Source organism: Biomphalaria glabrata, chromosome 4 (genome assembly GCF_947242115.1).
Source record: "Biomphalaria glabrata chromosome 4, xgBioGlab47.1, whole genome shotgun sequence".
NCBI lineage: Eukaryota > Metazoa > Mollusca > Gastropoda > Planorbidae > Biomphalaria > Biomphalaria glabrata.
The window spans coordinates 53,485,282-53,501,172 of NC_074714.1; the positions used below are offsets into that span (position 1 = coordinate 53,485,282).

At 37.7% G+C, this 15,891-nt stretch overlaps 1 protein-coding gene across 1 annotated transcript in view; it reads right to left on the reverse strand.

The window, feature by feature from the left end:
* Positions 1 to 14,233, reverse strand: part of LOC106062716 (transient receptor potential cation channel subfamily M member 2-like) — a 61,691-nt gene extending 47,458 nt beyond the window's left edge. The window contains exons 1-6 of the mRNA XM_056027599.1: positions 14,145 to 14,233; positions 13,589 to 13,644; positions 9,792 to 9,849; positions 7,587 to 7,658; positions 2,609 to 2,671; positions 701 to 794 (exon numbers count right to left, since the gene is read on the reverse strand). Of these exons, the coding sequence (XP_055883574.1) occupies positions 701 to 794; positions 2,609 to 2,671; positions 7,587 to 7,658; positions 9,792 to 9,803 (241 nt within the window). The 5' untranslated portion in view covers positions 9,804 to 9,849; positions 13,589 to 13,644; positions 14,145 to 14,233. The remainder of the gene's footprint in view (positions 1 to 700; positions 795 to 2,608; positions 2,672 to 7,586; positions 7,659 to 9,791; positions 9,850 to 13,588; positions 13,645 to 14,144) is intronic.
* Between the last annotated feature and the right edge of the window lie 1,658 nt (positions 14,234 to 15,891).

Below are 15,891 nucleotides of genomic sequence, written 5' to 3' on the forward strand. Positions count from 1 at the left end.
AATGTGTACGCCAGTTATAATGGTTTAATTTAATAATTTACACCTAGAATTAGCGCGAGGCTAATGAAAGTGAGGGGCCCACTGTGGCCCCATGGGTCGCAGTGACTTAAGGATGGTCTTGTGTAATTCCATAGTTTGGTGAACTAGGTCCTGAGTACTTTCATGTGATATGGAGGATGGGGTCCTGCAGAAATCGTAATGAATCTGTTTAAGTTATCGATGTGTGTTAATATGTTGGTGATTGGTGTCTATGATGTTCGGTGCTGCAAAGTTTCCTCCTATTGACCCTGAATGATGAAACTTGATATCAAGAGAATGTTTGGCGTCAATTTAAAAAAATACAAATAATTATTTTAACACATTTTTGGGCTTATCATAAAGCAAGGAGAAACAATTAGTTTTAATAGTCATTGAATTCCGTCCCCTTTTAAAGAGACACACATTATATTAATTCCAGCGGCTCCATTCTGTCTAGTATTCTATTTGGTAATTGGTTCCAGCTTGTCTATTCAGGTGAAATTGTAATGATGAAGTTAGGGAACGATATATATTAAAAAAAGAGAATTAACCTAAACGGAATTTTATATTATAGATGTAAGGATCGGCACCTTATTACATTACAAAATTCTGGAAAGAAAAGTTATCAAAGCTTCTGGGCTTCACCTCGTTTCTATTAGGCATTTTTAAAGTGAGATCTTACCTCCGTAATCCACGGCCTTGATCAAGGTGCGGACAAACTTTTTGACTTTTCTCTTGTTGACGGACTTAGGCAGCGGTTTTAAATGGACCAGCAGCTGGTGGTTTTGACAAAGTAACAATTTAATAAAAACATTTTACCAGATACTGCTATGAATGTAAGTACTAACCAGCAAATATAGTGATTTATATAAACAAAAAGAAACACATTGAATCTTAGTAGCATTTGGAATAGAGGGATATCTGCACTTTTTTTTTATTCTTATGCAAAGTTTTTAACAACTAAAGAACAAGCCTATAAACTTCTAGGCTTACAGTCAACAAAAAGTTTAAAGGACTTTTAAAAGCCGGACGAGTCCAAATGTGTCCACTACTAACCCTGTTTATTACTGTAATATTATATGTGTTATTATTAGAAGTGGAATTACATCCGTTACAACAACTGTGACTTATTTAAATATTTTCTTTATTTGTAATATACTAATAGTAAGGATAAGATTTTATTATCACATAGTCAAGTTACTGATTCTGCCACTTATAGATATTAGTAATGATAATGATATAAGTTGCTATCAAAATGACACCTAACTGCATTAGAAATTTCCACATTGTAACTAAATCACAGTTACCTGCTTTTCCTTAAAACTGGATCCTTTACTCTCATGTACTTTATTTAAGCATTGCAGGATAATAAAGAGAGAGAAGCACATTTTTTTTTATAAACTAAGTTTATCTAAGGAGAAGAACCGCAAAATCAGTGCTATATATCTTAAAAGAGCAAGAAAAAGCTCCCTTTTTCTACATGAAACAAAAACTTTAATATTTACCACTAACTTATTAATTAATCGGTACATTTTTTAAAAATCTATTCATGTATTGCCATTGACTATAAATAATTACGCGAAATTTCAACTTGATCCGAGAATGGAAAGTAGGAGACAAAACGTGTACAGGATGTAATAAGGGAAATAGCTCCACATATGCAGTTACATCTCTTGAAACGTAGCATTTACTTGTTACGATATCAAGCAAAAGGATTAATTAGCAATTATTAATTAATTAATTGGTCAACTTGAACTTTTTTCTATTGATTCTTGTTTTGTGTAGTACAATAAATAAATGTTTAAAGTTTCAACTAGACTCGAGAATGGGTGTGGAAGAAATTACCCGTACAAAAGTTGTACCAGACAGATAGAACTAAATAAATGCATATAACCTGTGTAAAAAAGAGTGAGAGAGAGAAAGAAATATGAAGAAATGTGGTAACGATATAATATGAGCTAAAAAAAAAAAAAGATAAGAAAACTGGAGGATTTTGAGAAATGTTAATATTTCGCCAAATGTCAAGGACGCCATTTTAAAAGGTCACCTAAATAGTAGTAGCAAGTAAACAAAGTAATAAAATAATTTGTAACCCCTTTTTTTAAATTTATACTAGTCTTGTTAGGTAAAAGAAATAAATGTGCAAAATTTCAGCTTGATCCGAGATTTTGTGTTTAAAAAATAGCGTGTACAAACTTTAGCCAGACAGACAGACAGACAGACTGAGTGAGTTGATATAAGTACTTTTATACTACCGTCGTTTGAAATTGCACAAAAGTTATTTTATGGTTTGTTAAAACATTTGGATATTTAATATTTCCCTTATTTGTATACAGAGCTTGCTGTTTAATGGCCCGCCTCTGTGTATGATACAGAGGCGTAGTGAGCAAAACGTGCGCCTGGTGCAAGAAAATTTATTGGCGCCGCCCACTCCCCTTTATTTTCCATGAACATCACATAGAAATGTCGGCTTATAAATATAAAAGTATTTATTCTTTTGCGCCTGGGGCATCGTGACCCCCCCTTGCCTCACCTCACTACGCCTCTGGTGTGATATTTATACTAGTTACGTTAAAAGACCAAAATTTACCTTGTATTTAGACCTCTTGTTAAAGTTTAGGTCATTGATGTTGAATGTGCTTTTCCTGATAAACTGTAAAATATAGGAAATACATGTTATATGCAACTGACTTTAAAACAATTGTTTGTAGCAAAAATCAAAAGTAATTAAGTGATCGTATTTCACCTCATCATGGCTTGTGGTCCCGCCAGTGAGCATGGGCCCCATCACAAGGCATCTCCTTAGTGAGCGAGTCTCGGCAACTGTCCTCACGTTGTATGTGTATATGTGAGATATATGTGATATTATTTGTCTAGGTCAATTATGTGTTTTTTGAAATATGAGAAAGGAATTATTTTTCTCCTCAACAGCAAGATACTTGCTATGGAGAAACCTAACTAAAAAAGGAACATAAAATAACCCCCCCCCCCCAAAAAAAAAAAAAAAAAACAATCCTTGTTGAGCGATTTTTTAAAATCTACTCAGAGTATATATATATATATATATATATATATATATATATATATATATATATATATATATATATATATATATATATATATATCACAGTTAGGTTTCTTCTCTTGTTGTTGCGGAAGGTGCTAATATGTTGTAGGTTCTTTTGTTGAGATTGTAAAATGTAAAATGTTTTACATGTCTCGGATGTTCCTTCAGAGTTGAAGATAATTACTTCCTAGTCCAAACCTCCCGCAGGTCGACGGGGGATGGGAGCGGGCAGGGTTTGAACCCTGGACCACCGATAAATCTGAACGACAGTCCAGCGCGCAAACCGCACGACCAGGCAGCCATTGTTGAGATGTTACAAGATGTTACTGTGACGTGCCGAGGATTATGTAGGTGTGTCTCTAGATCTAAATAAGTCTTAGAGATTCAAATGACGAGGATTCTTTTAATTCAAATACAGAACTTTAATTCAAAAACTGGGAATCACAAAAATATACAGTATGTACAGAAATAAAACTGTATCAGATGAATATCTTCTTTCCCAGCAGAGTAACAATATATTCAGGACCTACATATTTCCTATCATATTTATTTAGACACGCAAAAACAATTTTTGCATTAGCGCTATATCTATAAATATTAAATATTTATATTTAAATGATATTATTTTTCTATTTTTATTTAATGTGTCACACTTTTTGACATGTAAATAAAAATAAATGAAATATTTTTAATTTCAAACTTTTACAATTGTTATTTGATGGATCAAAGGATGAAATGACTAGGGGATGAAATCACCAGGGGATGAAATGATCGGGGATGAAGTGATCGGGGATGAAATGACCAGGGGATGAAATGACCAGGGGATGAAATGACCAGGGGATGAAATGATCGGGGATGAAATGATCGGGAATGAAATGACCAGGGGATGAAATGATCGGGGATGAAAAGATCGGGAATGAAATGACCAGAAGATGAAATGACCAGGGGATGAAATGATCGGGAATGAAATGACCAGGGGATGAAATGATCGAGGATAAAATGATCGGGGATGAAGTGATCGGGGATGAAATGATCGGGGATGAAGTGATCGGGAATGAAATGACCAGGAGACAAAATGACCAGGGGATGAAATTATCGGGGATGAAATGACCAGGAGATGAAATGACCAGGGCATGAAATGATCGGGATGAAATGATCGGGGATGAAGTGATCGGGAATGAAATGACCAGAAGATGAAATGACCAGTGGATGAAATGATCGGGGATGAAATGACCATGGGATGAAATGATCGGGAATGAAGTGATCGGGGATGAAATGACCAGGAGATGAAATGATCGGGGATGAAATGACCAAGGGATGAAATGATCGGGGATGAAATGATCGGGGATGAAATGACTAGGGGATGAAATGACCAGGGGATGAAATGACCAGGGGATGAAGTGATCGGGGATGAAATGATCGGGGATTAAGTGATCGGGAATGAAATGACCAGGAGATGAAATGATTAGGGGATGAAATGATCGGGGATGAAGTGATCGGGATGAAATGACCAGGGGATGAAGTGATTGGGGATGAAATGATCGGGGATGAAATGATCAGGAGATGAAATGATCAGGGATGAGGTGATCGGGATGAAATGACCAGGGGATGAAATGATCGGGGATGAAAAGATCGGGAATGAAATGACCAGAAGATGAAATGACCAGGGGATGAAATGATCGGGAATGAAATGACCAGGGGATGAAATGATCGAGGATAAAATGATCGGGGATGAAGTGATCGGGGATGAAATGATCGGGGATGAAGTGATCGGGAATGAAATGACCAGGAGACAAAATGACCAGGGGATGAAATTATCGGGGATGAAATGACCAGGAGATGAAATGACCAGGGCATGAAATGATCGGGATGAAATGATCGGGGATGAAGTGATCGGGAATGAAATGACCAGAAGATGAAATGACCAGTGGATGAAATGATCGGGGATGAAATGACCATGGGATGAAATGATCGGGAATGAAGTGATCGGGGATGAAATGACCAGGAGATGAAATGATCGGGGATGAAATGACCAAGGGATGAAATGATCGGGGATGAAATGATCGGGGATGAAATGACTAGGGGATGAAATGACCAGGGGATGAAATGACCAGGGGATGAAGTGATCGGGGATGAAATGATCGGGGATTAAGTGATCGGGAATGAAATGACCAGGAGATGAAATGATTAGGGGATGAAATGATCGGGGATGAAGTGATCGGGATGAAATGACCAGGGGATGAAGTGATTGGGGATGAAATGATCGGGGATGAAATGATCAGGAGATGAAATGATCAGGGATGAGGTGATCGGGATGAAATGACCAGGGGATGAAATGACCAGGAGATGAAATTATCGGGGATGAAATGACCAAGGGATGAAATGATTGGGGATGAAATGATCGGGGATGAAATGACTAGGGGATGAAATGACCAGGGGATGGATTGACCAGGGGATGAAATGATCGGGGATAAAATGATCGGGGATGAAGTGATCGGGGATGAAATGATCGGGGATGAAGTGATCGGGAATGAAATGACCAGGAGACGAAATGACCAGGGGATGAAATGATCGGGGATAAAATGATCGGGGATGAAGTGATCGGGGATGAAATGATCGGGGATGAAGTGATCGGGAATGAAATGACCAGGAGATGAAACGACAAGGGGATGAAATGACAAGGGGATGAAATGATCGGGATGAAATGATCGGGGATGAAGTGATCGGGAATGAAATGACCAGGAGATGAAATGACCAGGGGATGAAATGATCTGGGATGAAATGACTATGGGATGAAATGATCGGGAATGAAGTGATCGGGGATGAAATGACCAGGAGATGAAATGATCGGGGATGAAATGACCAAGGGATGAAATGATCGGGGATGAAATGATCGGGGATGAAATGATCGGGGATGAAATGACTAGGGGATGAAATGACCAGGGGATGAAATGACCAGGGGATGAAATGACCAGGGGATGAAGTGATCGGGGATGAAATGATCGGGGATGAAGTGATCGGGAATGAAATGACCAGGAGATGAAATGATTAGGGGATGAAATGATCGGGGATGAAGTGATCGGGATGAAATGACCACGGGATGAAGTGATCGGGGATGAAATGATCGGGGATGAAATGATCAGGAGATGAAATGATCGGGGATGAAATGACCAGGGGATGAAATGACCAGGGGATGAAATGACCAGGGGATGGAATGACCAGGGGATGAAATGATCGGGGATGAAATGACCAGGGGATGAAATGACCAAGGGATGAAATGACCAGGGGATGAAATGATCGGGGATAAAATGACCAGGGGATAAAATGATCGGGGATGAAATGACCAGGGGATGAAATGACCAGGGGGTAAAAATGACCGGGAACCCTCGACATTTTCCTGAACTTACTATTTATGTATTTAATGAATAATGCCTAAAAGCTGGAAAAAATGCTGACGCATGTCTGATGAAGATAGAGATTGACAAGAAATAATGGTGAACGGTGCGACCTGAAGATAGTATCAATAAAAATAAATAAATAAATAAAAGCTGCCATCACCTCCTCCCAAATTTGGTCTAGGCTGTAGATTATCTTCAACTCTAAAGGAACATCCGAAACATGTAAAAATGCGAAGCATTTAGTACATCCAAACCATGCATAAGTTCCGAAAATGTTGAAACATCCGAAACATGTAAAACATCCGAAAATTTTGAAACATCCGAAAATGTTGAAACATCCGAAACATGTAAAACATTCGAAAATGTTGAAACATCCGAAACATGTTAAACATCCGAAGCATGTAAAACATCCGAAACATGTAAAACATCCGAAAATGTTGAAACATCCGAAACATGTTAAACATCCGAAAATGTTGAAACATCCGAAACATGTAAAACATTCGAAAATGTTGAAACATCCGAAACATGTAAAACATCCGAAGCATGTAAAACATCCGAAACATGTAAAACATCCGAAACATGTAAAACATCCGAAAATGTTGAAACATCCGAAACATGTAAAACATCCGAAACATGTAAAACATCCGAAACATGTAAAACATCCGAAAATTTTGAAACATCCGAAACATGTAAAACATCCGAAACATGTAAAACATCCGAAACATGTTAAACATCCGAAACATGTAAAACATCCGAAACATGTAAAACATCCGAAACATGTAAAACATCCGAAAATTTTGAAACATCCGAAACATGTAAAACATCCGAAACATGTTAAACATCCGAAACATGTAAAACATCCGAAACATGTAAAACATCCGAAAATTTTGAAACATCCGAAACATGTTAAACATCCGAAACATGTTAAACATCCAAAACATGTTAAACATCCGAAACATGTTAAACATCCGAAACATGTTAAACATCCGAAACATGTTAAACATCCGAAACATGTTAAACATCCGAAACCTGTTAAACATCCGAAACCTGTTAAACATCCATGTACAAGAATTAACAAACATTTCAGTCATTCTAGAGCTTACCAAATGATCTTCATGTTCACGTGACAACCTTTTCCATTGAACTTGTTTCATTTCCACGTGCCCAACAGTCACCTTTAGAATAAACAGAAACACTTTTAGTTAGAAGCCTGTCAACATAGTAGCAAATTATTTTTGTTTTAAATTGTATGCTTTATTTTGGTTCTGGGCAATTGATTATTCTTATACGGGGAGCCATTCCTATGCTGCTCTCTGACTCTCCACGGACTTTCTGTGGGTGCTGGAATCGATTACAATCCACTGACTCCCTGTGGGAGCTGGAATCGGTTACACTCCACTGACTCATGTGGGTGCTGGAATCGATTACACTCCACCGACTCACTGTGGGTGCTGGAATCGAATAGACTCCACCGACTCCATGTGGGTGCTGGAATCGATTAGACTCCACTGACTCCCTGTGGGTGCTGGAATCGATTACACTCCACCGACTCCCTACGTGTGCTGGAATCGAATCGATTACACTCCACATACTCGTGTGTGTGTTGGAATCGATTACATTCCACTGACTCCCTGTGGGTGCTGGAATCGATTACACTTCACTGACTCCCTGTGGTTGCTGGAATCGATTACAATCTAAACACACTTAGACATCAGTGCATCTACAATAATGAAATGGCCTCGTATCTTGATTAACTGATCACTGCATGTGACCATCAGAGAACCTTGCACTCCATGGGTTCAACTCTTCTAGTTACGCCGCGAATTTTTTTTTGAGGGGAGGGGTATTTGCCTCATTCTTACAGACTTTTCAATAAAGAGAACAAAACTCTGTAGTTTGTTCCAATTAAACGGAAGCAGACGACATTCTTCCCACGCTCAAGAAAAAAAACAAACAAACAAAGATTCATTTATGCTAAGCATTTTAGTATCAGTTTGCCTTTTTTTATTGTAAAAGATGTGGCTATACTTAAGGAGCTATTTCCCTTATTACTGTTACAACTCGTTTCTCCTCCTTCTTCACATTCTCGAGTCAAGTGGAAATCCAGCAAGATTCTTGACAGCCTATGACAATAGCTTTAACTGGACCACACTGAATGACACAAACTCAGTTGACGTTCCCTACTAATTAGCCAGTTAATTGCTGAAATTACTCTAACAAGACTTGAAAGAAAATCTAATCAAAAAATCTACAGATGGTTCTACGTTAATGTGGTATAATTAGCAATTTAATCCGAGACAGACTCTGGTTTTTAACTGCCAGTTTCTGGCTGACATTTTACAATTAGCAAGAAGTCATTGTGATCTGAAGCGACATTTTAAAAAGAACAGGCTTGCACTAGACCTCCAGTGATGTAGTTGAGTGAAATGAAGAGTCTCCCGTGAAGTAGCCACTTGAGAACATTGTTGATAATAAGCGCCGTATCAGTTCTTTCCCATACAGAATGTACTTTCAACGACACTAGATTCTGGCTTTGTGCTCACGTAGAGGCTTTGGTATAGATAAATACTTGTTAGCGAAAGAAAGGTTTATAGAAATAATAGAGAGACATAGATCAAATAGGCAGAGGGAGAGATAAAGAGAAAGGAAAAGAGCGAAATAAGTAGAAAAAAAAAGAGAGAAAGAGGTTAAAGAAAAAAAAAGAGAAATTGTGTATATCTCTGAACGAGAGAAATGATTAGAGAAACAAACAAAAAACCAAAACAAAAAAAAAACATAAAAAAAAAAACATATACATAAAAAAAAACATAAAAAAAAAATACAAAACAAAAAAAATAACCTCGCCATTAGTTTAATGCTCTGTAACAATGTGTTGTTAGTGTTGCTAGCCCATGTGCTATCAAGCTACTTTATTATGTTTGGGTGTTAATGAACCCTATCTGCAGTGTTGTTTCAAGATTTGATTAGACAAGCTCCGATGTCATCTCTTACATCTCTTATATATATATATGTATATGTGTGTGTGCGCGTTCGTGCGTGTGTGTGTGTGTACACCAAAGAAAACCAAACTTAAACGTTTTAAATTTTTCATTTTTTATTTTTATATTTTTTGAATATTCAAATTTTCAAATGTAGGCTCTACTTTCAACCCGTTCAGATCAACTCATTCAAATCAACTCATTCAAATCAACTCGTTCTAATCAACTCATTCAAATCAACTCATTCAAATCAACTCATTCACATCAAACTCACTCAAATCAACTCATTCAAATCAACTCATTCAAATCAACTCATTCAAATCTACTTACTGTCGCCATCATAGTCTTCTTTAATCTCTTCTCTGATCAGTTTCCTGTTTTTTAGTCCCTAGAGGAATCAACGACAAAGAAATATTCAAAACCTTTACTAAATTTTCTACGACAGAATTATTACATCATTCAAAAGATACTATACCAGGGGTTCTCAGCCTGTGGGTCGCGACCCCCTTGGGGGTCGATTGACGATTTGCCAGGGGTCGCCAAAGACCATTGAAAAAATGGATTGTTATTGTCTAATCTTCTATTGTTGTGTGTGTGTGTGCGGGGGGGGGGATGGCGGCCAAGTGGGGGATTGTAAAAAGTGGTCGCCGAGCATAAAAGGTTGAGAACCGCTGTACTAAACAGATACTCCATGAAATATAGTCTACCTGAACCTGACCATGACCTTTTTGAATCGTTTTTTACATTACAGGTCAACACACCGGAAACCAGATCACTAAAGTTGTCCCCGAGAGAGTGGACCTCCAGAAGAGATGCATATACAGTTTTGTATTACATACACACCATTGACTTTCTTGATCTAGAGTCAGTACTAGTACTGAGACATACGCAAACTAAAGAGTAGTGTTAGGTCTGGTAGGACCGGAGCCCTTAAGACGTTACCAAGAAATGCATCATAAAATAAAAGTACATTCCCCCTTTCAGACCTTGTCGTCTATAGGGCAGATGATGTAAAGGTCATGTGTTTCTGGTTCCCGGTCACTTCATCCCCGGTCACTTCATCCCCGGTCACTTCATCCCCGGTCATTTCATCCCAGGTCACTTCATCCCCTGGTCACTTCATCCCCTGGTCACTTTATCCCCGGTCACTTCATCCCCCGGTCACTTCATCCCCGGTCATTTCATCCCCTGGTCACTTCATCCCCGGTCACTTCATCCCCCGGTCATTTCATCCCCTGGTCACTTCATCCCCTGGTCACTTCATCCCCCGGTCACTTCATCCCCCGGTCTTTTCATCCCCGGTCGCTTCATCCCCGGTCACTTCATCCCCTGTCATTTCATCCCCTGGTCACTTCATCCCCTGGTCACTCATCCCCGGTCACTTCATCATTTCATCCCCTGGTCACTTCATCCCCGGTCATTTCATCCCCTGATATTTTCATCCTCTGATCATTTTTTATCTAACAAATTTTAATTTTAAAAATCATGAAATGAGCAATATTTAATTTATTCATTTTTTATTTAAATGACAAAATTGTAACACGTTAATGTTTAACAGGAATTAAAGCCTACGGTTGACGAGGATGTCATGTGGACAGCGCAACGACCAACCGCCTTTTACTTTTCCCCAACTCATGTCAGGTCCCCATTAGACCTTGATGGACTAAGAGACGCCCAAAAAGATCCCGAAATTAAAAATCCTAGTCTTCACCAGGATTCGAGCCCGGGACGAAACGGATCACGGCTAATAATAATGGTACCAGAATCTCAAAATATAGCTTCCCTTTCCAAGAAAAAAAAAACAACAACAAATTAATCAATAAATCGAAACACCAGGTGATTGGAGTATAAGTTTTATCAGGCTGCTAAGCACATGCCCAAAAATGAAGGGTTAATGGTTTCAGCGTGCTAACTAGATACAGAGTCAATACAGACTTGAAACTGAGTAGCCACTTTCACAGGCCGCTGTAGTTCTACAAACGCGTTCGCTACGTAGCTTTTTCCTTTTTTAATTAAACATTTATTTTTCATGTTTTAAAGTGCAAACTATTTTAAAAGGAAGTAGATTTGTGTACATAAAGTTTGTTAGTACTAAAAAAAAAGTCATGATAGGTAAAAATTAGAAAAAAAATCATCCACCTACATATTTGCTAATCAACAATTTCAATAGCTAGAAATTAATATTTTAATATAATGTGACCCACAAGAGCCGCGGTGGCCGAGTGGTAGAGCACTTCCGAACCTGGGGGATCCCGTGAAGACATGGTTTTTAGTTTAAGGCGTTGAAGAGCTTGGCGGTTGGTCGTTGTGCTGGCCACATGACACCCTTGTTAACCGTGTGCCACAGAAACCGATGGCGTTTTTAGCAATCCGCCCTATAGAACGCAGTGTCTCAAATAGGAACTTTACTTCAGAGGCGTAGCGAGAGGAGAGCAATGTGGGGGGGGGGGGCGAAAGATATGCCACACTCTTGGGGTCGCCACTGGCAGAGGCGCAAAAATAAATTATTATGGTTATTTTATTTAGGTAATACATTCTAAAGTTATGTGTATTATATTATTGTTAAATAAAAACTTTTTATTTATAAGTCTATATTTATATGTGATGTTCATGGAAAATGGGGAAGGGGGCGCCAACTAGGTTTTTTCTCCGGGCGCAAGTTTTCCTCACTACACCTTTGTTTTTCTTTATTCGGTTAAAGAGATCTATCAATGGAGCTGTAGTCCGGTATGATACAAATCAGTACATAAATTAACAACTGAGGCAATGAATGACCAAGGTATTTTGCAATCGTGTTGTGGGGCTACATACGAATTTCTACTTAAAAATAAATTACAAAAATATGAATACAAATTTATTAAAAAGAAAGAAAAAGAAAAAAACAAGGATACAAAGACAGTTTGTGTGGAAACACAAACTTAAAATCGGCCCCCGAAGTGGTCCCACAGGCAGGCTTCAATATTTTCAGAAAGAACATCCAAATGAAATTATATCAAAGACAAATGAGAGATAAGAATGGAGAAAGAAGGTTGACAGATCTTGTGTAGTGCCCCAATGGTGCTGCAGATCAAAGGATAGGTGCAAGTGAATTGAAAGTTAGATGTGAACCTGGCCTAATTAGTTCCCCTTTCAGACCTTGTGGTCTATAGGGCAGATGATGTAAAGTTCATCTGTTTTTGTGGCCTACGGTTAACAAGGGTGTCATGTAGCCAGCACAACTACCAACCGTCTTTACTTTTCCCAAACTAGTGTCAGGTACCCATTAGAGCTGGGTAAACTCAGAGGCGCCCAAGGATTCCGAAGTTGAAAATCCAAGTCTTCACCAGGATTCGAACCCGGGACTTTCGGTTCGGAAGCTAAGCGCTTTGCCGAGCCTCACCTGGTCTATCAAAATGTAATTGTTTTGAAAATGCTTCATCTTTTATTTCAATCCTTTGGATACAGTTCGTAACACATTGTTCAAGAAAATGGAGTTTATAAGATTACTGTTCGTTCTAAATTAGGTCTAACTTAAAATGCATACCAATTAGCTTTTTCTCTTTAAAAAAACTGCTTGCATAACTGATTTTAAAAATTAGATTTTTCGCTTTCAGGAAAAAAAAAAGGAGCCGTTGCATCAGAACTTTGAATGGTCTAAAATATTGTGATGTCGGATTTTCAATATCTTTTCTAGTTTACGAGATCTAAACGGGACGGGCGGACAGACGGACAGACGGACAGACATTTCGCACAAAACTAATAGCGTCTTTTCCCCTTTCGGAGACCGCTAAAAAAGATTACAAATGGGTAGGTTTTCTTTGCTCAAATGTAAGTTTTTTTTATTGTTTTATTTTTTAGTAACATTTACCTTAGACGAAAGTAGTGCATACCGTAGACTTACTTTCTATATGACCTGTGACCATAGCTATGTATCAACGACTAGCCTCTTTAGTCACACGAGAAGTTTCTTATTGATTCAGCCCCTCTACCTATATAACATGCGACAGAATTTTTGTATTTTGAAGTAGAGAACTGCACATCTTTTAGATGCAATGTTCTGTATTCGTAAAAAGTCTCTTTCCTCTAAAGTAGGCCTAAAAGTAAATCATAATTTTATTTCAAAAATAGCAAGGAAGAAACTAGCTTACCAAATTTCAAGTCTCTAAATCACATGCAGGCAGTATCTTCTTTTCAGAAAGAGTTTCTGTAAAATACAGGATAAGAAAATATAAATTGATTACTATTCAGCAAATAATTTACTCACAATGGCCCTTACTAGTATTTCCCAAACTTCATGATGCGGAGCCCTAGTGTTTCGAGAGGCCTGAATAGGTGTTCCACGAACTACTGGAATAATTAACTAGTAACACGGTACGGACGGACAGAGGGACAGACATTTCGCACAAAACTAATAGCGTCTTTTCCCCTTTCGGGGGCCGCTAAAAAAGATTACAAATGGGTAGGTTTTCTTTGCTCAAATGTAAGTTTTTTTATTTTTTTATTTTATAGTAACATTTACCATGTAAATAACAAATTTCTAAAAAATAATTAGCAAAGTTTTCCACTAAATACTCCAAATGTATGGAAAACTTAGGAAAAAACTCTAGATATAATAAGTAATAAGAAATTAATTGAGACTAATTCACTAATGTGTATTAAAATGACACTAATTCACTAATGTGTAATTGATTCAGACTAATTCACCAATATGCCTCAAAAGAACGTCCTGCAAAATTTAACATGTAAGGCCTATTATAGCCCTTGCTAAATTATCTTTTTTTTTTTAATTTATCATCTCGATTTATAGTCAGAACGATCAGAACAACGGTCTGCATTTTATAGAAACATTAACCAGGATGCTATTTCAACGCTGCTGTAATTTTCTATTTTTTTGTCCAGCATGTTAGAACAAACGAATGTTTTTATTGAAACAGAAAGTTATTTCCCTTATGCTCTAACTTCTCGTAAAGTGGGTTTCTTTTTTTTTGCATATTTTTTTTTCGGGAACCTGTTTAAGGTATCTCACGGAGATGACAGCTCCTGGTTTAAAAAAAAAGGGGGAGGGGAGGGAAGTAACAGGGAAGATTAGCACTCTTTGTTCTCATTAGCGATGAAGATAGGTCTACAACAGCTACAGAAATGTCCAAATATACTATACAAATATACATTTATAAGAAGCGTGTTGTTTTTTTTTTTGTTTCTGCAACCGGTTGATATATGCGTCTCTTTATTTATCCGTTCTTAGAACGAAATGTAACAGACATTAAATATATTCTAACTGATTGTTTGTAAAATGTTTGTAAAATGTTTGACATGTTCCTTCAGAGTTGAAGATAGTTTACTTCCTAGTCCAAATCTCCCGCAGGACGACGGGGGATGGGAGCGGGCAGGGTTTGAACCCTCGACCGTCGATAAATCCGAACGACAGTCCAGCGAGCAAACCGCACGACCAGGCAGCCATCCATTGTTAATACATAGCTACGGATAAATTATGCATGCTAAGATTTAGGCACAGTTTGTAGGCATATCAAATGAAACATACCCCAAGTTTCACTAAAAATAAATATCCAATATCTGAATCGACAATAAATGTTAACTAACTTCTATGAAAAGGCATCACAATGTGAAAAAAAGGGGGGTAATAATTGTATTTACATATTTTGTAAAAGAGAGTTTTTTTTTTCTCTTTAGTAATTTGCTCAAGCCTCTTTTTCCTGAATTAAATTGCCACTTTATCTTGAGTTTTTGAACATTGATTCAGATGAGTGAATGTTATTTTGATTTAATAAGCTGTATTGACATATCTTTCTATAAAGCTTTTATCTACTTACTTTGTATGTCTGTCTGTGTGGTAAAAGTAAAGTAGCCACTATACATAAAACACTGAACCATAATCTTCAAATACAAAAACAAAATCTAATAAAATTCTCAGAAAGACACAAAGATAAAGGCACATTCCTTGTCCCATATGCTAGGACAGATTTGTACAAATACTCCTTCTTCCCTAGTGCTATTAGAGCATGGAATGGGTTGCCTGAGCTAGCCAGGAAAACCAGTGACTTGGCAGAATTTAGGTCGTTGGTTAATATGCATGAATAAAGGCATGACGCGTAAGACGTAATCATCTTCTTTTTTGAAGTAACGTCTGTATTATATAAGATAAGGGTGGTAGATATTGTGAGAAATTGTAACTGACTCTAGTACAGGCTACTTAATTTGAGGTCAGAATTATGAATTTTTTTTTAATGTATCATTTAGTAATGAACGTATGCTTCATAAAATGTGAACTGTTTTTATGTCTAAGACCTGAGAAAGTTGCGATTAATTAAGTTTGTGTTGGGGTACAGTGAGATGCATTTAAACCCCCCCCCCCCCCGGATTGTGAGTAGTCGAAATCTAGCCAAATCAATTAAAATCTAAGTAGCAACTAAACAAGTAGTGCCTCCACTGG